Source organism: Mustela erminea, chromosome 2 (genome assembly GCF_009829155.1).
Source record: "Mustela erminea isolate mMusErm1 chromosome 2, mMusErm1.Pri, whole genome shotgun sequence".
Taxonomy (NCBI): Eukaryota; Metazoa; Chordata; class Mammalia; order Carnivora; family Mustelidae; genus Mustela; species Mustela erminea.
The window spans coordinates 98,266,394-98,290,806 of NC_045615.1; the positions used below are offsets into that span (position 1 = coordinate 98,266,394).

The following is a 24,413-nucleotide window of genomic DNA, read 5'->3' on the forward strand; positions in this document are numbered from 1 at the left end:
TGCAGCCCAGCAGTGGCTTTGTCTCTGAGCTGACCACGTGAAGACAGGCCCCCTGTAGGCAAGGCCACCCACACGTACACAGGCACAGGGACATGCAACACATGCCCACGGCTGGCATGGAGGGATCCAGCTCTCCAGATTCTAGAACGTTCCATCACACAGTGGTCAGGCCTGGCAATACAGATGCTCATGCAACCCATGAAGACAGTGACAATACCTTGAGGCCACAAGAAAAGTAGGGCTGGGCACAGTAAGCAGAGAAGTGGGATCGGCACAGGAGGCTGAAGCCCAGCCACCGCCTACCTGAGCAGCTCTGGTGCCTGCTGGAGGGGCTGCCTCGCACATGTCCCCCAGCCCAAAAGGTGCTGTGCGGGTCCTCAGAACCCAGACAGGGAGGCACGCGGGAGAGGAGACCCTGGGGTGCCTGGATGACCTGGAGGCCGGACCCACAGGGGACCTTTGCAGGGCTGTGCAGGGGAGGCAGCTGAGCAGAGGTGTGGGAATGGCTGGGCACTGACTACCCAAGTGGGCTTGTACAATGATGTAAACTTTCTGTCCCTCCGTGTCCCCACTGTGCAGGGGGGGCCACCGTGAGGCTGTTGGGGTGCATGGTCTGGGAAAGCCACTTTGAGAGGAGAGTCGGAGAGCTGGCTGGCTCTCAGGGACTGGTCGGGCCAGCAGGAGGTTCGTGGGAAGGCTGGGGACACCCAGGAGCACTCACTCCAGAGGCCCGGATGGCCTGCCCGGCCTGACAGCACAGAACCCATGCCCACCCCTCTGTGCTTGTTCTCTGCACCTTGGCGGCCGTCAGCAAGGCCTGGGAGGAAGGGGCTCTCCGTGGCTGCGGGGAGCTCTGGCCAGCGGAGAGGGCCTCCAGGCTGCTGGTAGCTCCTGGGGCACCGGCTAAGTGCTGAGCAGCTGTGGACCTGGTGGAACGCAGCCCGGGCTCTGTGGGAGAAGGGCCGGGAGCCCCCGCTGTGGGCCGGGCAGGCCGCTCCTGTCTCAGCCTCTCAGCTCTGGGCCAAGCAGAGTGGATCAGGGGTGTGGGCATGGCATCTCCCATCCACCAGAAGAATTCATTTGCACAGAGACTCGGTCTGCTTTGAAAAGGCTTTTACTCTGGGGGACAGCCCAGGGGGTGGATGTGGCCCTCTCCACCACAGGCTCTCACTGGGAGCCCATGCAAATTGCCCAGTGCTGACCTTGGGGAAGGCCACACAATGGACTGGTGGAAACCAGTTCTCTCCTCCCACTGTTGCCTGGGGCTACAGACAAAATGAAGGCGAAAAATGCAGGGGTAGGTGCTGACAAGGGGACTGGCGGTGGCAGGGTGGTTGCTTGGAGACTCAGCAGGACGTGGGCTGGGCCGAGGGCCCAGGGCCCTCCTGCAGCGGCACCAGGTGGCCCCATGACTGGCCAGCACTCAGGCTCACCTTCAGGGGCACCTGTGGGCGGCAGCGGCGGTCAGTTCCAGTCCCAGGCTCGCCCTTCCCCCCACTGCTGGGCAGGGGTCCCCAGCTCCAGGCATCCATTTGGCCCGAAGACGTGATTCGACACAGCCACACACTCACAGGGACAGGCAGACAAGCACCCCCAGACCCTAATACCCCAACCGTGGCTGAGCTGCTCAGCTGACCTGCCCAGGCCTCTGCCAGGGAGCAGGCCTGCAGGTGCCTTAGGAGAAAGATGCCAAACGGGGTCTGGGGGAGCCCTCCCAGACTCCCTAACCCTGAGTGGGAACTTGCCAAGGCCCTGGACCATGGTGCAACAGCTCCCTCTCGACAGGGAGGGAGGACAGGGGCTGCCAGTTGCTGCAGTCCCCTGCCGGCTCTGTTCCCTGCAGGACTGAAGGCGGGGGTTGGGCCTCCGGGAACCACAGGGCAGTGGAGGAGGCCAGCAGTCTGGAGTCTCGGGGGCTGCCTGTGTCCTCCATCCTGTCTCTTGGTCCCCTGGGAGCTGGACTCAACTCTTCTGTCTGGTAGGCACTGGCCGTGAGTGGCCAGTTGGAGGGAGCCTGCAGAGCTGCGTGGGACCTGCCTGCCTCCCCGCCCCTTCCCCCTCACCTGCAGCTGCAAGGCCGGCTCGTCCTGCAGGGCCTCCATGGTCCCCCTGACTAGAGCTGGAACAGAGGGAAGAGTGGGAGAGGGGCAGCCCCAAGCCCTCTGGACAGAGATGGGGCTGTCATGGGAATGCCTAGGTCCCAGCCCTATCCTGGCCCCCAGGCTCTGCAGTTATTCCCTGAGTCTACACGGCCAGCCACGCTGGTGGATCCAGCAGCCCTGGCATCACCTGTGGCTGGTGCCACTGGCCACACACCCAGCACAAGCCTGATGGCACCTCAGCTGCCCCAGCTGTGGTTGCTGAGCAACTCCCCCCAGCCCCAGGCTCAGCCAGTGGGGGCCTGGGCAGTGGGGGGTACTGGAGGCCTCTAACTCTGTCCAGAGGCTTTGGGGCTGGGAGGAGGAGGGAACGTTGGGCCATCCTGGCTGACACAGCACGGGCAGGAGGACCCATGCTCCCATCAAATGCCCATGAACTTGCATGTGATGGTAGCCCGGAAGGTCAGCTGTGTGGTGCTGGTGGGCTGGGCTGGCCATGTGGCCTCAGTTGCTCTCTAGCCCTGAGACAGGGAGCAGCCCAGGCAAGGGAGGGGTCTGCTGGCTCAGTGTTTCTCTGAGTTTGCTCAGAACACTTTGTCTCTTTGATCAACAAATATTTCATTCCATCCTACTAAGTTATCTATAATTTTTGATACAGAGATTGTGACAGAAAGACCCCTTGAAGGAGTGGTTCTCCCCTCTCTGGCTGCGGGCTTAATGGGCCAGCTCCCTGGGGACCCGTCTCTGGGTGCCTGGAGTGGGCCAGTGGCTACTGAGGGCAGTGCACCTGAGCTCCGTGACCTTGTTTCCTTCTCTGTGCTGTGTAGATGGTTGTGGTCGGGGGGGTGGGCAGGAGGTTGGGTCAGACGGTTGCTGGGTCCCTGGGAGGGAAGCATGCCCTCCACCCCCAGCCTGGGCCACGCTGGGGAGTGCAGGGGTGTCCAGGTGCTTCCTAAGGGTGGAGGTGGCCCCCTCCCCCAACTGGGGAAATACCAGCTATGCAGGGAACCACCCCACCAAGGGAGGCAGTCCTGATGGTAAGATGGAGTCTGCAGTCTGGGACCGAGGGCCACAAAGCCAACAAGTCCAGAAGGGGAGTCTGTATTATCTAGGAGCCCTGATGTTGAGGCAGGCCCCACAGGGAGAACTGGGGCGTGGCCAGGGTGGGGCAGGTTCACTCAGCACGGGGCAGGGAGGGGCAGCCAGAGTGGCCTTCCTTTCTGAGAAGTGGAAGGTGCTGTGTGTGGCCGGCTCACCTGCAAACTCAGGAACCTGTGGCTCTTCCACCTCAAACAGCAACTCGTCGTGAAGCTGGGCAACCAGCCTGCAAGACATGGCGGGGGCAGGGAACACCCTGAGCTGTGGCCTCGAGTGGCCACTACGGAAGCCTGTGACACAGGGCACTCCAGACCACATGACTGGGTGGGGCGTGGGACACCCAGCAGGACTGGATGCAAACGTCTCCCCACAGAGTGGAGGCCGGTGGCCCTCAGCACGTCCCTGCTCAGGAGCTTTGAGAGGGCTTTGGGTCAAGTGCCAGGGGCCAGCAGGGGTGCACGTTCTGTGGAAGGTGGGGTCTGGGCTGGCATAGGTGCTCTGGGAGGATGATGCCTGCAGGGGGCTGTGGCCTGGGACAGAGGAAGGTGGCTTGCCCTGTGTACTCAGGGAGGGGAGGCGTGGTGCAGATGACCCACAGGAAGGATGGGAATGCTGGAGGAGGGGACCTGTGTACTCTGCCCTGTGTGTGACTTGCTGAGCCCAGGACTGGGCCTTTGAGGTCAGAGACCACGTCCGAACCTTGTCACTTTGCAGGTGTGGTGTGGGAGGAAAGAGGTGGCAGGCAGAGACACTAGAAAAGCTGGGCTGGAGAGGTGCACAGAGGCCCCCCAGGTTGGTGGTCCCCTGGACTGCAAGCCCACCTGAGAGAGGGAGCCTCTCTTCCTACCGCGGGGCAGAAGTGAGTGTTGCCCGCAGGTCCAGGGGCCCACAGAGCTTCCTCCCGTCCATCTGTCTGCCTCTGCCTGCTGGGAGAGGATTTGCCCGACCTCCAGGCCGCCCTCTAGAAGCCAGAATGGGTTGGGGGCACGACGGTGGGACCTCCGCTCCTACAGGATCTTCGTGTTCAAGCAGCAGAAACTCTCAGGTTTAGCATCAGCACAGTTCACACTTCTTGAAGTGACGCCTTGAGTTCTGAGCCGCCAGTGTGGCAGCAACCTAAGAATAGGCCTGAGTCGTTAGTCACTTACACACCGCTCCCACAGCTGCCAGTGACATTCCTGGACTTCCAGCTGGAAATTGGGGCACAAAGATGCAGAGACACCCATGTGGGGTAGCTGAGTGTGTGGGTCAGACCCCGCTATTTCTGAGCAGTGGCTGCCCGCTGTCCTGCTGTCCTCTCGATGCTCCTGTGAATAAGGGCTGCAGCAGAGCCCGGCCTCCCTGGATGACATCCTGGCCCTGTCAACACCCTGTCACCATCCGCAGCCTTCCTGCTTGGCCCTTCCCAGTGTCAGGAACAGTCCATGGCTGCCCAGCCATCTCACAGAGCCCAGGCTCCTCCAGGCTGCTCCACACTGCGTGGCTGAGTCTCTTGCCTCTCCTGGACCCCCGACACCTTCTCTGCTTATTCCTGAGGCCGGGAGATGGTGTTGTGCCCCACGGTGGTGAGCCACGCCTGGCCAGGAGACTGGAGACTGGAGACTGGAGGTCAGAGGGCACCCCTGGTGGCCAGCCGATGGCCCTGTCTTCCACATCTTACCGACAGTCCCTGTACTCAAGGGCAAGGGAGCGGGGGAGGGTCTTGTGGAGGCAGCCTCCGTCCAGAGGTCCAGATCAGGAGAACTGGGTGGCTCTCCCAGGCCTCTCGGTGGCAGGGGCAGGGGCACAGCAGGAGCAGAAGGGGCAGCTCTGTGGCTCAGGTGTGGAGGCCCAGTGCTGGTCCAGCTCTGCACAGTCTTGGACATGGGTAGGCTCTGGGCCTCGGTTTCCCCTTGTCTATACTCAATGTTTCTGAAGCTTCTTTCTGGTTCTGACGTGTTCTGAATCTTAGAAAAGCCTTTTCACAGAGGCCCCATGTCCTGAGAGGCCGAGACAGGATCCCTGAGAGCTGACGGCTCTGCCAACAACTGGCAGTGGGAAGTTCGGAGGCCTTCTTGCTCTGGGCCCAAGGCTGCAGGCCCCAGGGCCTGGGGGCAACTGGAGAAGGCTCTCTGGGCACTTGCTCCACTCTGCACAACCACAAGCCTCTGGTGATGCATCTCGTATCCTCACACGTGGCTCATGGTGGCTTATTCTAACCTCGATCCAAAACTTCTCCTGTTGCTCCGGGAAGAACAGAGCAGAGTGGGAAAGGCCCCAGATTCCACACTGAACCGCTTCATGACCTAACACATCCTATCTGCTATGGGAAGCTTTTCCCAGAGACAGTGAAGCCTGAGAGGGGCCAGCGGGGTGCCAAACCCGGAGTGAGAACCATTTGTGCTGAGGTCTGGACTCCTCGAAGAAGATCCCAAGTCCTCATGGACCATCTTCCTTTATCAATCCCACAAAATGCCCAAATGGATCAGATATCTCTGGACTACGATATCACAGAGGCAGAACAACCCTGCAGCCTTCGGTTCCGGCCAAGGTGGTGAGCTACACAGGCCGCTCCAGCCCCTTCTGAAATGGACCCTGTGGAAAGCACACCAGGGAGCCTGAGGGGCAGGGGACTGGAGGCCCAACACTCACTGGCGTGCGGAGGGCGGGGGGAGCAGATGGACATGGAGCAGGAGAAACCAAGAGGAAAGATTTCCCATTCTGCTTTCACACCCCACAACCCCGCCCCTGCCCAGTGGCGGCAGAAACCGGAGACACAGCCCAGACTCCTGTGCAGGGTCAGGAAACTGAGCAACAGATCTGACCCCGCCCGCCCTCGCTCCTCCCCAGGCCCAGGCTGGCAGCCACGGAGGCCCCCTCCTGAGGGTGGTTGGTCAGTGGGAGGCGGTATCTGGGACAGGGGTTGCAGAGGGTGCTTTTGGGCAGCTCTGTGGGGCTTGGGGACAGTCCTGTCCCCAGTCCTTCACTAGGACACCACCCACAGTCTCTGCTGGGGCCTTTGCCCACTGAAAATTCTGCACAGAATTGCTGGAATTGCCAAAAGAACCCAGGTTCAAATATCAAAATGAACAATATGAAATCTGTGAAGTAGGAGAAGCCTTTTTAAGGAAAGATGAAGGATCTCAGATAAGGATGGAAATCACGCCTTGAGAAGTAGAACAGTATCAAAGCCAAGAAGGAACTCAGATGGAGAGGGTCCCGCTGTGCGGGTGACCCCCCACCCTCGGTTACAAGCTGGAGATGCAGCCACCCAGCCCTGTCACCTGGGAAGGGCCCATTTGCAAGAACAGGCCTGCTCTGGCCCGGAGCCCACCCCTAGCATGGCAAACACAAGTGCATGGTGCCCAAGCAGGGGTCAGGTCTTCTGGCTCTGACACACTAGCTTCTCTAGGGGACTTCCAGAGGAGCGGACAGGAAGGAGTCCCAGGGCTCTGGAGCAGAACCTGCCCCCTGCCACCTGCACTGGTGCCAGGACCTCGGGCGGCTGTGAGGCTGGGCCAGCAGAGCTGGACAGGGGCTCCTTGTCACCCAGCCTCCTGGATGCTCGGCCACGGAGGCAGAGACAGAAACTGGATAGAGCTGTAGACCGGAGGCAGTGTAGCCCGTGGCTCTGTGGGCCGGGCTGGGTCTCCAGCACACTAGGTGGTGGCAGCCATAGGCCCTGGGGGGTGGAGTGGAGTGTGTGACGGAGTGGAGGGCAGTGTCTATGTCCTGACCTGGGGCTGAGCCCGCAGGTGCTCACACACACCTACGGAGATGCATTTCCGCACCAGCTGAACCTGGCTAGACCTCCTCATGCCTGCAGGTGGCCCCTTGCTACTGCAGCGGCTGTGAGCTGGCTCCTGGGTACTTCGCTCAGCCCAAGATGGGAGGCAGGCGCTGCCCTGGGAGTGCTGAGAGGAACCCAGGCTTGGGGGCCCCCTCTCCTTGGGGTTCATGGGAAGTGGAAGGCATTGCTTTGCTCCTGGGAGGTACATGCGCGTGGCCCAGCCACGGTGTTGACCCACAGAACCACAGGCCTCCCACCTGAGCCCGTCTCAGGGTTAGGGGTCAGGCTGGGTAAGCGGCCTCTCACTCACTGACCTGGCCGTCAGGGTAGGGGAAGCAGCCACGGCAGTGAAGACACGGATCATGGCCATCTTACAGAGGTCTGCAGCTGAGCCTGTGGGGACAAAGGGCTCTGTTTTGCGAACGATGTGAGGTCCAGGGCCCTGCAGCAGGGTCTCAGCCAGCACACTCCGCCGAGCAGGGCTGTCTTCATTCTCTAAGCAGTGGAATGCAGGACCCCATGCCCTACAGGTGAAAACAGCCCAGATCTACCATCCCACAGTTCCTGCTGAGCAAGAACCCAGTCCATAAGCCTGGGTCCTCTGCTCGAGGCCTCACAGCCAGAGATCAGTGTGCAACCTGACCGTGACCTCATGTGGAAGTTCAGTGAGGGAAGACCCACTCCCAAGTGACCCTAGGTCATAAGCAAAGTTCATTTCGTGCCGTGAATGAGCAAGGTTCCTGTGTTGCGGCTGGCTGCCAGCTGTGCGCTATGCATTCGGCTGCTAGAGGCTGCCCTCCGGTCCTTGCCGTGGGCCCTCAGTCAACAAGCAGTTGGCTTCTTCACAGCCACCTGAAGGGCTCCTGCTGCGGTGAGTCCCTGACTTTCACCCCTACACGGTCTTTCAGGGGCCTGCCTGATGAGGTCAGGCCTGCTGTGGATGCAAACCCCCTTTCCCCTGTGGCTTGACCTAAGCATGGGGATGATATCATATTCACAGTTTTTGCAGAATCTAGAATCCTGCCCGCTACACCAGCGAATAGACTGACCAGCCATGCGGCTGCTGGACTTCATTGCGCTTGGCTCTCCAGTGGATTGCTTGGGGCGATGATAACACCTCCTTGGTTTGGGGAGGGTAAATCACAGGTCGAGGCTGTGTTGGGCACTCTGCAAGGTGCTGGCCGGTGTAGGGGACATGCCCATTCCAATGCCAGACACACAGCAGGTGTCTCAGGAATGGGAAACATGAAATCAGATTTCACTGTGGTTTGAAATTGCTTTAGCTCTTCATGGTTCCCAAGGTTCCCCAAGGGGTAAAGGTTGTTAGTCCATGGACTGCCTTCCTCCACTGTATGGCTAAGCCTCCGGAATATGGATGTCCCTTTCCTGAGAGTGTGACAGGAATGCTGGACATGGAAGTCTGGCCTCTGAGGCCGGCCTGCTGGTGGTGAGGGGTCTCAGGTGGGGTGGGGGGCTGCCCTGGAGTGGATTGTCAGGAAAAGGACACGGAGCTGGAGAAACAAGAATGGGGGAGGCGGGAGGGGTGTGTGGGGAAGAGGAGGTGGATGTGTCACGGCTGGTCGTGTTGGCTGATGGGTCAGAGGCTGAACTTTCTCACAGCACTGGCCACTGCTTGCTCCTGGCACCTAGTTCAGCTCACACAGATTTCTGTTACGTGGATGAACAGCAGAGACACACGTGTGCAGGGAGGCCATATCCACGGTAGCTGGATATCCTGGCTGGCCTCTCAGTCAAAGGTGTCTCCTGTGCAGGACTTCCTGGAAGGGCTCTAACACAGCTTTGGCATCACTGAGCACATGTCTCACTCACATCCAGTGGACAGACACACAGCTGTGGCCTGATAGCAGCCTCCTATGTGCAAACATGCCATCTCAGGACGTGAGGGCTGTCACCGTCCTCAGCTCCTGTCTGGCCAGTCACATGGGGCCACAGGACTTCAGGAAGATTCTATACTGAGCCCAGACCGATCCTAGCAATTGTCCTGCCAGCTGCCACTGGGCCTCCTGCTGTCCACACAATGCACGGGGGGCTGAGTCTGAACTCAGGGCTGCTGTGTCCCCTCTCTGCAGGACTCACGGGGACAGGATCTCCACCCTGCCCCCAGTCCAAGCTGCCTGCTCCCAGTCTGCTAGGGTCCCTGGCCGCCTTCCTATGGCAGAACCCCCCTCTGGGGGCAGGTGGTGATGTCCTGCCTCAGGCCTCATGTCTGGGCCCTGGGGGGTCTCGGGTCCCCATCTGTGACCCATGGGTCACCAACAGGATGACACCTGACTCCCAGGCTGCCTGGGGCCTCCCTTGGACAGCTTGTGCCCCATGGTGTGTGGAGCCTGTGATTATCGATTTACCTCTCCACCTATATGCAGAGATGTGAGCTACTGGTGGCTGTGGCTAGAGACAACAGAAGAGTCTTTATGACCGGGGAAGACCGCATGCCCTCGGGCCTCCCAGCTGCCTGCCACCAAGGACTGTGGGACCTAGGAAGGCCTGCTGGGTCTTGGAGGCCTTGCTGCAAGATCTTACCCCTGCCAGGCATGACAGGCAGGACCGAAAGCCCCAGGCCAAGAGTGCAGGGACTGAGTTCCAGATCTCGCTCTTGTCCTGGCCAGAGAAACTCCAAAAGCCTAAGGTCCCTCTTCAGAGGTCGGGATGGTGTTGCCTGCCAGAAAAGCCCCCAAGTCCTGAGTGCCCACTGAGCGCCAAGCGTTATTTTGCTTGGGCCTCCCCCATGACGGCCAGGGAGCACAGGAGCAGGGACTGGCACCCTGATAATCCAGGGGTGTCACTCAGCCCTGTGGTGCCTGAGAAACCATGGCAGGTGGCCCGAGGGGCTCTGCATACCTTGCACCGCGAAGTTCACGGCCTGCCTCTCAGCTTGCGCCCGCAGCTGCTGGTCTTGTGCGTGGACCCTTGGCAGCAGTCTCCTTCTGCCCATGATGGATGCCACGTAGCCTGGGTCATGTGAGGGAGAAGAGGACATGAGGCAGAGATAAACAGGCTGTGCAACACCCTGGTGCTCACCTACCCTCTGTGGGCACGGCCTCCTCCACCTGGGGCCCAGGGGCCCCGGCAGGACCCCTCCTCACTGCAGCACTGAGCCCGAGTGCGGTGGGGAGCTCTGCTCACTGGCTGCCCAGTCTGTCTTGGGGGCGAGTGGGTTCGTGGTGGGAAGCAGAGCAGCCTTGTGGCGGCTCTCCCCACTGACTTCCGGCTGCAGCCACAGCTAACAGAGGTCAGGGGAGGGCAGTTTGTAAAGGTTATGAAAGGCCACTTGCGGGGCTCGGGTGCAGAAGTCCTTCTGGACCAGGCAGCAGCCAGGATGGGGAGAAAGCATTCGTCTACCTTCTACTCAAGGAGGGAGCGGCCCTGCTCCCACAAGGTAGACCCAAGTTTTGTGGGGCCTGAAGTGTCATAATTTTGCAGTCCTTTTCTTTCTCTTTTGTGGACCCCAATATGGGGCTCCATCTCAGGACACTGAGGTCACCACCTGAGAAGCTTGACCGCCTGCCCGAGGTCCTCCTGAAGAAGACGGACACAAACATGCTGTGCTGGATGAGTGTGTTCCTGACCATGAAGACCTGTGTTCTCTGAGGTGCTCGTGAGACTGAATCCACAATCAGGATCTCACATGTCTGAGGACGGGAAGACTTTCCCATGCACATCACAATTACAGAAATGACAGCGTTCGGGGCATCTGCTGCATGCCAGGTGGTAACATCAAGTCTCCTAAGCAGAATGGGCAGTGAGGACAGGGGGAGCCCTTGCCTCCGCCTGAATTACTCAGTCTCTGCCTCTTTGCGTGGTTCGTGGTTCTGGGCTGGAGGCTGCATGCTGTGTGTCTTAGCTGCTGAGCATCAGTTCTGCTCTGCTGCCTTCCTTTCAAGGGTGTTTGGTGGGCCCGTCACGAGCAGGTCATCTGCTGCCTCTGAGGCCTGTGTTTAAGCTTTGTCGGGGTAGGTTTGGAGGAGCCTTTAACCGGGGCCAGTTCAGATCCACGACTAGGGTGGGTCTCTTCTTGGCTCTTTCTTGCCCGTCGCAGATGTCCCATGAGGACTGTCCACTCCAAAGGTCAGAATGCAGACAGCTAGCACTGTATGGATTCTGAAACGATCTAGTCTACTGCTTCCAGATATCACTCTGCTTCATCGTGTAGGGTTCCCCACTCGGTGTGTGTGTCCCGGTGCTCAAAACCAGAGGTGTTCCTCTCCAGACTGGTGCAGTGCCTTTTCCACTGGGCTCCCTGCTCTCTGGTTCTGTGCGTCTCCCATCCTGATCCTATCCCCTTCACTTAGTGAGACATCATCATCTGCTTGGGCTCCCTTCCTGCATGTGTTCGGGCTGCTCAGAGGCTCTAATGGAAAGAGGAGGGCATAGCCCATGATCCAGTGTCTGAAACAGCTCTCCTGTGCATTTGTCCAGCTTTCAAGTTGTTTATTGTGGGAGGAAAGTCTGAGCTCAGTGTGGCCCTAAGTTGAAGTCCCTGCCTCCACACACTCCAAATCTTGCTTCTGCTTCACCCAGTGCTCGCAGGGCTGGGCTCATCGCTCCCGGCCACACTGCGAGGTGACCCCCAGCCCTCACTTCATGTCACTGTGCTTAGGAAGTGGGCCAGGGGATGGAAGGAATGCTCTTCGAAGCCATTCCTGGGCCAGCACAGCCAGTGGCTCTCAATCACACAGGGACGGAGGGAGAGACTGCAATCTCCATCCTGGAATCTGAATTAAATGGGTCGCCGACCTCCCTTCCCCTCAGCTGGACTCCCAGACCAGCTGCTGTCCCAGCCTGGGTGGAAGAGCCGCCTCTCCATCTTGCTTTCATCAACTGCACAGAGGAGCGGACCACATGAACACCTGGCAGGGCTTCTCCCCAAGGCCTTGGAAGGGACCCGGGCCTCCTGCTCACAGTAGCCTGGTCCATCTGCTCCAGACCCAGCAGGGCGGGCATGCCTACATGGAGAGCTCCACACCTGGGGGTCCGGGCCACCCTCGAGTCTGCGGTCCCTGTTGTCTCTTCGGCGTCTCTTGCCCGCGCTCTCCATCCAGTCCTCCTCAGATGTTGGCTGGACGCCCCATGCCTTCAGATGGCTCCCGAGGCTCCAGCTCACACTTTGGCCTCCCCTGCCAATCTTTCTCCCATGCTCATGAACTGATTTATGCAAAACAAACCCCGGGTTCTTCCTGTGGCCGGTGGTGTACCCCCCAGGGTCTGGGCCTACCGGCCTTTTCTCTGGCCTCTGGGCTGCCCTGGCCTGCCTGTGCACCCCTGCGCTGCTCCAGACCCTTCTGGCCAGGCCTGTGGTGGCTCAGACTTCACCCCAGCGAGGCCGGGGTGCACGGTGCTCTCCAGGTGCCTCCCTCCACCACTCCCTGCACTGGCACTGCGCTGGCTCCTATTGCCCCTACAATCCCGTTTTCTGGCTCCTTTCACCCCTACAGTGCCGTCTGCTGGCTCCTCTCACCCCTACAATCCTGTCTGCTGGCTCCTCTCACCCCTACGATGCCTTCTTTCTGACACTATCTGCATGTACTTGCTTACTCGTGGGTTATCGTGGCTCTTGAGCTGTGGCCCAGAGACAGTGAGGAGCTCGTATGCTGTCTGGTCCTCAACCTCTGTGTGTCAGAAATTTTAATGATCATTTGAAGATTTCTTCACAGTGTTTACCCAGAAGTTTAGTAGCTGTGTTGAAGAGCACACAGCCCCACACACGGTCCTTCAGGAACTGAGGGTGAGGGAGGGAGGCAGAGGTATGCAGGGGAGCGTGCTGAATCCAGCTGGTGCTGCTCCTGGTGGGTCCCAGCCTGCTGCCACCTGGTAGTTGTGTGAGTTTCAGAAGCCACTTACCTTAACCTCTTGGTGACTCACTTTCTCCGTCTGTAAACTGGGCAAGGAGACTGCCGATGTAAGAATTGCAGTGAGGATTCCACAAGTTTCTTTATGGAGAGCCAGGGAAAGCCTGCTGCACCTTCACTGTCCTCTGCCCATAGCGATTCTAACTCCACACTCTACCCCTCTTCTAACGTTTCCGAGTAGGTAAGGGTGCAGGTGGTCCTAGGCGGAGGCTCGAGCCCTGGGTCCAGGGAGCCTGAGGCCTGTTAGACACCAGCTGGGGTGGGAGCAGGTTGCTGGCTTTCTGTGCCCTGCACCAAGGCTGCAGGGAGGTGGGCGCTGCATGAAGTCAGGGCCCATGGGGGCCCTGCCTTGGGGCTGGTGCTGGATGCACGGTCAGAAGGCGCCTGGGGAAGGGCTGTCGGGGGCTCCAGAGAAGAAGGTGGCCAGTGGGCCTGGCAGAGCTGGGACAGCCCAGACCCTGAGGGACCCCAGGGGAGCCTGAGAGAGTGCACCACAGCCACTCGGAAGGCTGGCCCACTGGGCTGCCGCTGTTCCTTCCTTAGTAGCACGAAGGCCCCTCTCTACCTGGTGTTGCCTGCTTTCCTGTGGCCTGCTTCATGAATTCCTGCTCCTGCCAACTCTCCCTGCTTCATTTCACTGTGCTGCTCTTTTCCAAATATCTAGGGTTGAATACAACCCATTTCTGTTCACAAATTTCTTTTTCTGCTTTTTAAAATATGCTTTTAAACTATTCCTGCACTTCTGGGGCACCAGGGTGGCTCAGTGGGTTAAAGCCTCTGCCTTTGGCTTGGGTCATGATCCCAGGGTCCTGGGATCGAGCCCCACATCGGGCTCTCTGCTCAGCAGGGAGTCTGCTTCCTCCTCCTCTCTCTTTCTCTGCCTGCCTCTCTGCTTACTTGTGATCTTTGTCTGTCAAATAAATAAATAATAATAATAAAAAAAGTGAACGATTCCTGCACTTCTAAGTGAAGGCTCGGTGGGGCCATGCCCCAGTTTTCATGGGAGATCCTCTCACTGTCATTTATTTCTGAGATGTTTATAATGTTCTCAGGACGTCTTCTAACTCTAAATCATGAAGGAGTGTGATCTGTTCCCAAGGAGGCCGAAGGCCGGGCGTACATTTGGATCTGAGCTATCTTTGCATTCCCCTGTGGTCACTCAGTTTGGGCTAGTTGATGTTCTTTGAAATTTGTGACCAAGTTGTGGTGAAATTTTGTAAATATACCATGTGCTTTTCGTAAGAACATATGTTCTTCACTTCTAGGCGCAGGCCTGTTTCTCTAGTTGCTCATCGATTTCTGACACAAGATTCTGACACATTTTCTAACATGAGATTCCCTCAAGCAGACCCTGGCTCTGGACCCTTCTGACACTGGAGCCTAGGGTCCCATTTTCTGCTCACCCTGTCCCCGCCCATCAGCCTGCCACCCCCCATGGAAGCAGGGCCAGTAGACCAGGGGTGGCCGTAGGTCAGCAGGGAGGGGAAGAGGGGCCTGCAAGTGCTTTGGCTGTGTCTGGCTTACCTGTCTGGCGGCACTGGGCAATGGTTGTTTGGACAAAGTCCTTGATTTTCTTGTACTTCTGCAAAAAAGTCTCCAAGAACAGGGCAGCCTCTTGCACAGTAACTCCAAGGCAAGCAGCAAGCCGCTCCTTCCCTGTGTGGACAGAAATGCTCAAGATCAGGGGCCAGCTCACACCTGCGGGGACCAGCAGCCAAGCTGCTAGGCAGCAGCAACCACACGCAGAAGTGAGCCTGCAGAAGGGCCCTTGGAAAACACTGTGAGTTCAGGGCCCAATGGCCCCACTTGTCTCTTCTGATCAGTCAGGATGATGTTGGCTCTGGCTTTCTGGCTGAGGGCTCAGTGCCCTTCGCCTATACCGGTAACAGTTAGACATCTATTCACTCACTGATATTAGCCGAGTGGCTGGCAGGCAGGTGGGTAAAACAGTGAGTAATATCTCTCAGCCTGTCCAGAGGGAGAGCTGACTCCAGAACTGGGCAACACCAGAGAAAGGCCCAGAGGAAAAGAGGAAGGGAAAGTTTCATTGTCAAATTGTGAGAAAATGGACTGGCGCTTGCCTCCTTGAAATCTTCATTTTGAAACTAACGCTTCTGGTCCAGATCAGTATTTGTTTCCTGGAGGATGCAGGTGTTCTTGTGAGGTTTTTTAGAGCAGGATCTCTGGTCAGGACAGTACCCTGAGGCCCAGCCCAGCCTACAGGGAGCAGATGCTGAGGCCACACAGACCTGGGTCTGAGTCCAGCTCTGTTACCCACGGGTGGCTCCGTGTGGCCTTGGGGAAGTTACGAGACCTGCGATCAATCCTGTTTCTTTACCTATGACTCAAGAACACTAGTCCTTACCTCAGAGGTTGTTAAGGGGACACCTCTGAAGGGACTGACTGAGCTCAGATCCAATCTTCTCTTTAGCCTGAGCTGGCCAATGCTTCCAGGAGTCTGGACAAAAACGGTTCCCATCTTGGGAGATTGAAGGGGCAGATGTTTGCTTCCACTGCTTGGCTAGGGAGAATGGGAAAGGCTGTGCTCCCCAGAGTCTCTCCTGGCAAAGAGAGCTCTTGGAGCCCTCTGTCCTTGTTCTCGTCAAGCTTGCCAAATTATCCCATGTCATTCGGACAGAAACAAAAAAACTCCAATTTCTCTATTACGGCTTAATTAAAGACCATGTGATAGCTTCATGATACAGACCACTGAAATTATCTGTCTCTAAGTCTTTGTTTCTAGGACATTCCAATCCCTGCCCCTCTGCTACTTCACTCTAGTGGAAACCTCCATTGGCTTTCAGAAAGGAATCAGATGGTGGTTAGACCCCTCTGGCCCATCTGGCTCAGAGGGACCCTGAGTCTTCTCAGCTAAGTCCTTTCTCAAGTCTAATCTACTGGTAAGCCAAATCAGTGTTTTATTTCCGACATTGTAGTTCTCAGTTTTAGAATTTCTGTTTGGTTCTTTCTATTTTCTGAGATTTCCTTTTATTTTCATTCATCAGGGGCATGTTTTCCTTTATCTCCTTTGGCATAGTTGTAATAATGGCTTTAAAATCCTTGTCTGCTCATTTCAGTATCTGGGTCATCTCAGGATTTGCTTCTATCTTTTGAGTGTGGGTCAAATTATTCTATTTCTCCCTATGTGTAGTAATTTGGGATTAAATCCTAGATATTGTGAAAGAAATATTGTGGACACTCTGGATTCTTTTATTATTTTTTTAAGGAGTATTGATGTTTTCTTTTAAAGGAGGGAGTTAATGTGGCTGAAGTCAAACTTTGAACTATGTCCCTCTGCAGTGGGAAGCAGCTGAAATCTTAGAACAGTCCCTTTAGCCTTAGCTGGGTTAAGTCTGAAGCCTTCCCAGGGGTCACCAAAGGTTTGGGCAGAGTTCATACCCAGAATTTGGTGTTCTTTGGCTCCTTTGGCTCTCTTTTTTCTGGAATTTCTCCCTCACTTTCCAGATTCTCTGGTTGCTTCAAACTCTGTCTTCTGTTTTCTCAGGGAAGTGAGACTCTGCATTTATGTTGGAGGGTCAGTTACCCAGCACACTGACCGAGGCCTGTCTTCGGTGAGGAGCTATAAAAAGGGGAACTCAGCCTGAACCATTCCTCCTGAAAGTCACTTTTCAGTACCTTTCTGGAGTTTTTTATTATATATTTTCCATAATTTATAGTTGATACCTGTGAGAGAGGAGTCTCCTGGGGCCTACTTGGTCATTACACCTGTCATACTTCTCCTCCTCAGTACGTGTGGCCCAGAAAGGATTCCTTTGCTGTATTACGTAGAGATGTTGGGAGATCTGAAGGGCAGTGATTGGCTGAGGCCCTGTATTTGAAAAAGCCTGCGTACCAGAGGAACAAATAACGCAGCAACTGCTAAAGAAGAAGACAAGGCCTAGGAAAAAGATGGAGGGCCCGGCCGGTTCTCTGATCCCTGTTCCCAGCCCTCCCCATGGGCCTGTCACACTCAGAGACCCCCAGACAGGATGGCCATTGATGCCATGCGGGCTTGTGTTTCATGCTTCACAGAGACTGGTCCCTTTCACACAACTGTCCTCCGTGCTTTGGTTCACATGTTGGGGTTTTTGAGTTGTAATTGCAGGCAGGCTTGTCCCCCTGAAAGCAAGCATCCCTTGGGGGCAGCAGCAGCATTCCTCAGCTCTGAAATCCTAGATGGACGCGCCATGGGCCTTGCCCCACAGATGGCTGATTACACCTTACACCAGGGGCTGCTGTGTTGCACCGTTAACTTCAGGAAGATGATCCCCACTCCCTTTTCTCCAACTGTATGATTGTATGAGTCCTTGCATGATTGCTAATAGTTTCTCCCTCCTGTCTGCAGCTCTGGGGCCTCATGAGCGCAGGGCACACTGTGGCCTCCGGGGGGCCGGCTGGTCTGATCAGAGCAGACTCAACTAACTCTCTGTGTCCTTCCGAACTGGCAGCCTGGCCCGCCTCTCCTGGCCCTCCTTGGCACCAGAGATTCTGGGGCACGTGCACTAGTCACTCAGTGCCATCCTCCTGGGCCCACTTGCACATCTCTGGTGATAAATGTCAGCCTCCGGGAGCAGGGGGTGCCTGCTGATTGAATGTGATTGGACGTGGAGGCAAACTTAAACGCTGAACACCTTGAGGAGAATCAAGGGGTAAGCGGACTCCAGGAGCAGGAGGAGCTCAGGGCAAGACTGGAGGAGTCAGGAGGGACCTCCTGGAGGCTGTGCATCTGGATGGGCTCAGAGGGGTTGTGAGCAGGACAGGGCTAGTGTGCACTGTTAGCTGGCAGGTGGCTGAGGGAGGGGCAGTGAGCTGGCGGGTCCCCCTTTGCGCGAGATCCCTGGGGAACTGTGGCTCTGTGGTCACCACCATTCTGGAAGGGATGGCCCTTCTGGCAGAGTCTGGGGGAGTTGTGGGGACCAGGCTGTCCTGCCTGTGGGCTGCAGTGGGGCTGCCCAGATGTGAAGTCCCTCTGGAGCGCCTTCTCTGCTTGCGTCACAGTCCTGCTTCTCCTCGGCTGTCTCTCACTATGGTCCTCATGCCAATCATGCCGACCCAGCTGGTGCCCCCAGCATTGGGAGCAGCAGCTTCCTTTCAGACTCCCCCTGTGAAAACACTTCATTGCAACCATGAAAGCCAGCTGGTGGGAAGCGTCTGGGCTGCATTTCCAGAGGGCTCCCAGCAGATCAGGAGACCCGATGGCTTCGCCCGTGGGAAGGACAACCCAGCCCTGTGCAGACAGCAGCAGAGGCATGGCAGTCTCTCTTGAGCAGGCCAGTGACAGCGGGAATAGTAGAAACAGAGGATCAGGGTGGGAACACTGTCACCATCCGGGCTAAAAGCAGCCAAATTACTCTTTTCACCAACATCACGGCTAATGACTCACTGCTTATTTACCAAGTGGAGCTCTTTCCTCTCCAGCAAAAAATAGAGTGCATGGTCCAGAAGGTGCCAAACTGGTGTTGGGTGCATCCTGCCGTCAGCGTGAAGCTGCGCTGAGGGCCCTGTATGCTCCTGCCCCCGTGAGCGCCCAGCCAAGGTGGAGCCCCCCCCTCCATGCCACCCCTTCCCTTCCCTGCGCATGAATGCCCGTCACCTGATGTCCAGTCTGGGTGCCAGTGTAGTGGCTGAGGCCAAAGATGAGAGCCGGCTGGTGCCAGGCACCAGTGCAAGGAGCCAGCTCCTCCTCGACTAGGAGGTGACTGGGGCACGGAGGTGGAAGTCTCTGCAGAAGGTCACCAACCCCAGAGGGACAGACTTAGGACTCCAGCCCGGGCTGCCTGCCAGGAAGTGGAGGCAACATTCTGCCCAAAGGGCCTGGATCAAGGACTCGAGGCACCGGGATCTAATATAACTGGGTGGCAGGCTGCTCTCCCCCTCCCCCACCCCCAACAGTGATCCAGAAGGTTCTGGAACACCGCAGAGGGAGGCCAAGCCGAGGAGCCAGACTGAGCCGAGTCTGAGTCACCCTGCTCTCACCCACTGAGTTCAAGTCTTTCAGTTTCTTAGCCTGTTTCCCAAAAACTGTACACAGATTGTATGCACAAGTAGGGTCAAAAGACTACGCAGTTCATGAGTTTGTGCAGTATTTATGGTGTGCCTGCTATGTGCCTGGCCATGGGCAGAGCCAGAAGAGCTCCTGCTTCACGGGGCTCCTTGGGCTGGGAGAATGCGCAGTGCTCCGGGAGAAGCAGGGTGCTTCATGGAGGAGGAGGGTGAGACAGGCACTGTACAGGGCCGGGGACCCAAGCTTAGAAAGGGGTGTGCGGCAGAAAGACTCTTGAGTGGCCTCCGTGGTCCTGCCTCCTGGTCTTCACGCCTTCCAGTGACACTCCCCTGGGGGGTGGGCAGACCTGCGTCTGAGCGGCAGCACAGTGACGGTCACACGGACTTGGGACCACTAGGAAGCATGCAGCACTGTAGGGCCGGCTCTGAAGAACACAGGCAGTGGCTCTGCCTACACTGGGGCCCCTCGCGGCAAGGCCTGAGGGCTGTTAACGTGCTCCCTGGTGGAACTGCCTGTGAGACCATGGCCCGTGCTACCCACTGAAGCCGGGTGACCATGAGTGTGTTACCCGGAAATGGATCACTGATACAGCAGTCAGTGACGGCTGAGAAGGCGACAGCAGAGCCAAGAGGAAGGCATGAGGGTGAGCTCTGTGGACAGGGGTCCAGCAGAGGAAGCAGCGTGCAGGGCCTGGGCTGGGAACCAGGCTGGGTGGCTGGAGGCACATTCCAGACCTGTTGTATGCAAGTTGCTCATGCCCCAGCACCACGGTTACATTGCCGAAGTACAAGGTGGGTCTGACAGATAATTGATGACATGTCTGCCCCGATGTTCTTGCACTGGAAGCTGATCACCTTTTGCTGGCTTTCCTTAAATGAACAAAGGTTCTCCGTGGCAGGGAGATGAATTCTGCTCTCAGTGACTTTGCAAGAGCCTTGTTGCCCAGACAGGACTGATCCAAAGAAGGCGGTTGGCACAGGCCAACCAACAGCCAGATGGACCCTTCCTTCAGGAGGGCTGGCTGGCCCACAGCCCCTTTTCATCCTCTCCCTTGTTGTCCTGAGGGGACGTGATATCCCACTGGTTTAGCATGATATAGAGGGAGAAAAGAGTTTAAACAGAATTTACAAAGCCATGGTCAGGAGGTTGGAGGGAGAGAGAGGGACGGTGGGAGAGAGCTGAAGGCCAGCTCTGCCTCAGGTCCTGGGTGGTGGGGTGGAGGTCAGGGTCAGGATGAGGTAGCATCTCACAGCCCAAAGATGGCCCCCCAGTACAACCGTATCAGGTAGGGGCAGGGCTATACCCTCAGGCTTTGGCCCTGTCCTGTCCCTCCCAGCTGGGCAACTGTGGTCTCCATTCACTTCTGTGCCTCTGTTCTCTCAGCTGGTGGGACTTTCAGGGAGCTGATGGCTGTCAGTGGTCTGAATGGTTTCTAGTGCATCCCAGATGTCCTCAGGCTTTTGTAAACAACACTCAGAAAGTCACAAGAGTGAGCTCCAGGGGCCAAGAATGATCTCTCTAAGGCACAGCCACATTTAAACACAGACATGGGATAAGAACCAGCTCCATCTGGCCAACAGGTGACACTGAGACCGGCCCGCAGCCTACCTGCTCCATAGACCGCTGAGTACACCACCTTCTTGGTCTGCTCTCTGTCTGCATGCGTCACATGCTCTGGGGGAATGTCCTTCCTGCGTGGAAACATGGCATGTGGTCAGTGCCCATCAGTGTCATGTCTGCAGAGGGGACCATGGAGTCCAAGCTGCGCACCACCCACCAGCTCTTTCTCTGCAGGCCCTTAACCATTTCAAACCTGTCCATGGGGAGGGGGGTCCAACACCTGTGCCTTTGCTCATGGGTTCTCCGCACAGAGGCTGACTTGGAGGCCTAGCGGCTGCTGCAAGCTAGCCACGCTCCCACGTGTCACACACCAAAAACAAAAAGTGCTTTCACCAAAGGAGTACAACCCAACCTGAGGAAAGCCCGCTCCCAGTGCTGGGGCCCCTGGGCCCAGGAGCCCTGAGGACATTGCGGTGGGCAGAGAAGGCTAGACGGGCAGCCTCAGCCTTGCCTTGCAGAGATGGAGGGGCAGGTGGGCGAGCCCACCCTGAGGCTGCTGCTCTAAGCTCCTGAAGGTGCAGTCTGCAGAGGGTAGAGCCAGATGTGGGAGCCGCCTGAGGGCGCTCTCGGAGCTTCTCCTTCCTGCTGACCACACCCATGCAGCCATGTGGCTCAGGAGCACAGGGATTGCTGACTGAGTGGGCTCTTCAGATCCAGGAGGGAAACAGAAAAAGAAAAGGGAACCTGTCCCAATCTTTGTGGGTCACTCAGCTTTGGGTTGTGAGCAGCGCTGTCAGAGCCTCCACTTCCAGCAGGCACTGGGCCTAGACACCAGCCCCAAGCAAGTCTGGGGTCTTCTTGGGCCTTCTCCCTGTGTGTGAGCTGCCCTGGGCATGCGTGCTGCTCTCTCAACCTCCTCCTGGACATGGGCAGCTTTAAGGGGCCAGGGAGTTGTTTTTTTCTTTTGTTTTTTTTTTTTTAAGATTTATTTATTTACTCTGGAGGGAGAGGGAGAGAGAGAGAGTGTGTGTACACGAGTGGGATGGGCAGAGGAAGAGGGAGACATGATCTCCAGCAGACTCCCCATTGAGTGCGCAGCCTGATGCAGGGCTCAATCCCACGACCCAGAAATCACGAACTGAGCTGAAATCAAGAGTCAGATGCTCCACTGACAGGGCCGCCTGACACCTGGTCCCCCAGAAGCTTTCCCCAGCTATTCCCCTGCAAGCATTCCGCGTCCGGGTATCTGCCTTGCCTGTCATCCCACACCACAAGTGGTTTCATGCCATCCACCTCACGGTGCCTTCCCACAACGCCCTGGCTTGTCTGTCCCAAGGGAATTCTGAGTTAGGAAAAACCGTGCCCGTTGTCAGTCCTTTGGGCAGTCCCCAGGTTTGAACAGACTAGACGCAGAGCTCTGCACATGAGGGCTCTGAAAGCAGGCCCTGGGCCCTGCGCGGTGGTGCGCTAAGGGCAAAGACCACGGAGCTCTCCCACAGCCTGCAGTTGCCTTTTTCTTGACTCAGCATTTCCTTGGTTGCTGTCAACTATTGACTGCTTTCCAGAGTCCTGACAAAGTTGGTTCTGGCAGCGTTTGCTTGATTTTTTGATGTTTCTGCTGGGCGGACAGACCCTCAGGGATGCCCACTTCACCATGTTCACTGGCGTCTGAGAGTTTGTTAATTTTTACCACATGATTTCTAAGTACCAATGTATCCTTTGGGTGTTTCCACTGTGTTAAGATATTTTGCCCACTTGTTTATCTCACCCTTGAGCTTGATACCATTAACTGCTTTATTTAGATATGAAGCAAAAAGCCAACATGCATTCATGCTCAGGACAAATATATGTCAACTCCTAGGTCACCATCCCTCCTCCCTCCCTTAATTTGGGAAATCCTACAGGTCACCAAGCTCACTTAACAAAGACACTGCTGAAAAACGTGCAGGGGCTGATTTTCCTTGTTTCTTGCCCGGGACCATCTGTGAAAGGGGGTCAGACAGACCTTTTGATGGCAGCTGCGGGGAGGGAAGGAGTGAGTGTTTAAGAGCAGGGCAACCACAACCAAGCATGCGGGTCACCTGTCCTTAGTGCTGTCCAGAGTCAAGAGTTGTCTGACAAAGCAGCATTAAACTCTCCTGGAACCTGCTTCTTCCCAAAATGTGATAAGATCCAAACAGCATAATCAATCAATAGGTATTACGAACACATATCGAAACCATGCTCTGATGATAGGGAAAATACTTTCTTCCTGAGTACATACAGCACACTCACAATAACCCATCATACATTAGGACACACAGAAAACATCAAAAGTTTGCACAAAGCAGAAATATTAAAATAAAATTCTGATCACAGTGCAAGACAATTAAAAGTTAAAACCAAAGCACCCCCTCCACATGCACAAAAAACAGAACAATACAAAAAAACCCAAACCAAACCCCATCTACATAGAAATAAAACAAAAACACTTCTTTCAGATGACTTTTGGGTGAAGAAAATACAAACAGAAATTATGTAACTTCTACTGAAAACATTGCATGCCAGACCCAGTGGATTACATTTAAAGCAGTGAGGAAATTTCATAACCTTAAGCACTTATATTAATAAGAACAAAAGAACAAAAGTACAGTTGGCTCTTGAACAACACAGGGGCTAGGGATGCCGATCCCCTGCACAGTCGAAAATCCACTTTTAACTTCTGACCCACCCCCAACCTTGACTACTAATAGTCTCTTATTGACAGGAAGTCTTACCCATGACCAATCAACACATAGTCCTCATGTTACGTGTATCATATACTGTATTTTTACAATAGAGTAAGTCACGGGAAAAAATGTTATTAAGAAAATCATAAGTGGGATGCCTGGGTGGCTCAGTGGGTTAAAGCCTCTGCCTTTGGCTCAGGTCATGATCCCAGGGTCCTGGGATCAAGCCCCACATCGGGCTTTCTGCTCAGCAGGGAGCCTGCTTCCTTCTCTCTCTCTGCCTGCCTCTCTGCCTGCTTGTGATCTCTGTCTGTCAAATGAATAAATAAAATCTTAAAAAAAAAAAAAAAAAGAAAATCTTAAGGAAGAGAAAATACACCTACAGTATTGTCCTGAGGCAAAAAAATCCTCGTGTAAGTGGACCCATGCAGTTCATACCTGTGTTGTTCAAAAGCCAACTGTACACCAACTAAGTTTTAATTCAAAAAACAAGAAAAAGAACAACAAAGCAAATGAATAGAACATACAGGAGGGAAATAATAAATTAGAATAAATATGGGAACGGAAACTGATCAAGTAGAGAACAGCAAAACACTAGATCAAATTAATGAATGAAAATCCTGGTTCCTGTAAAAAATAAAATAAACCATTAGCTGGTTTAATCAAAAGGGAACAAGCAGGGGCGCCTGGGTGGCTCAGTGAGTTAAGCCGCTGCCTTCAGCTCAGGTCATGATCTCAGGGTCCTGGGATCGAGTCCCACATCGGGCTCTCTGCTCGGCAGGGAGCCTGCTTCCTCCTCTCTCTCTCGGCCTGCCTCTCTGCCTACTTGTGATCTCTCTCTGTCAAATAAATAAATAAAATCTTAAAAAAAAAAAGGGAACAAGCACAGATATACAAAGTATGAAACAATAAGGGAAGGTAACTATAGATATGCAAGAAGTTAAAAAAATCTTAAAAAGTTATTTTGCAGAACTGTATACAAATAAATTAAAAAATTTAGTTTGGGGGTGGAGTCTTTTGGGTTTTCCATATAAAGTACCATGTCATCTGCGAAGAGAGAGAGTTTGACTTCTTCATTGCCAGTTGGGATACATTTTATTTCTCTTTGTTTTCTGATTGCTGTTGCTAGAACTCATATAGCAATTCAGTAATGTGGCAGGATACAAAGTCAATGTACAGAAATCAGTTGCTTTCTTATACACTAACAGAAAGGGAAATTAGAGAATCGATTCCATTTACTATAGCACCAAGAACCATAAGATACCTGGGAATAAACCTCGATCTGTACTCGAGGAACTATAGAACACT

The 24,413-nt window shown here is 55.5% G+C and overlaps 1 protein-coding gene across 1 annotated transcript in view; it reads right to left on the reverse strand.

Annotated features, from left to right (window-relative positions):
* Positions 1-1,202: 1,202 nt before the first annotated feature.
* POLN (DNA polymerase nu) overlaps positions 1,203-24,413 on the reverse strand; it is a 155,415-nt gene continuing 132,204 nt past the window's right edge. Inside the window, exons 19-25 of the mRNA XM_032333603.1 lie at positions 20,446-20,528; positions 14,358-14,489; positions 9,826-9,936; positions 7,281-7,359; positions 3,356-3,423; positions 2,064-2,119; positions 1,203-1,445 (exon numbers count right to left, since the gene is read on the reverse strand). Coding sequence (XP_032189494.1) covers positions 1,347-1,445; positions 2,064-2,119; positions 3,356-3,423; positions 7,281-7,359; positions 9,826-9,936; positions 14,358-14,489; positions 20,446-20,528 — 628 coding nt within the window. The 3' untranslated portion in view covers positions 1,203-1,346. The remainder of the gene's footprint in view (positions 1,446-2,063; positions 2,120-3,355; positions 3,424-7,280; positions 7,360-9,825; positions 9,937-14,357; positions 14,490-20,445; positions 20,529-24,413) is intronic.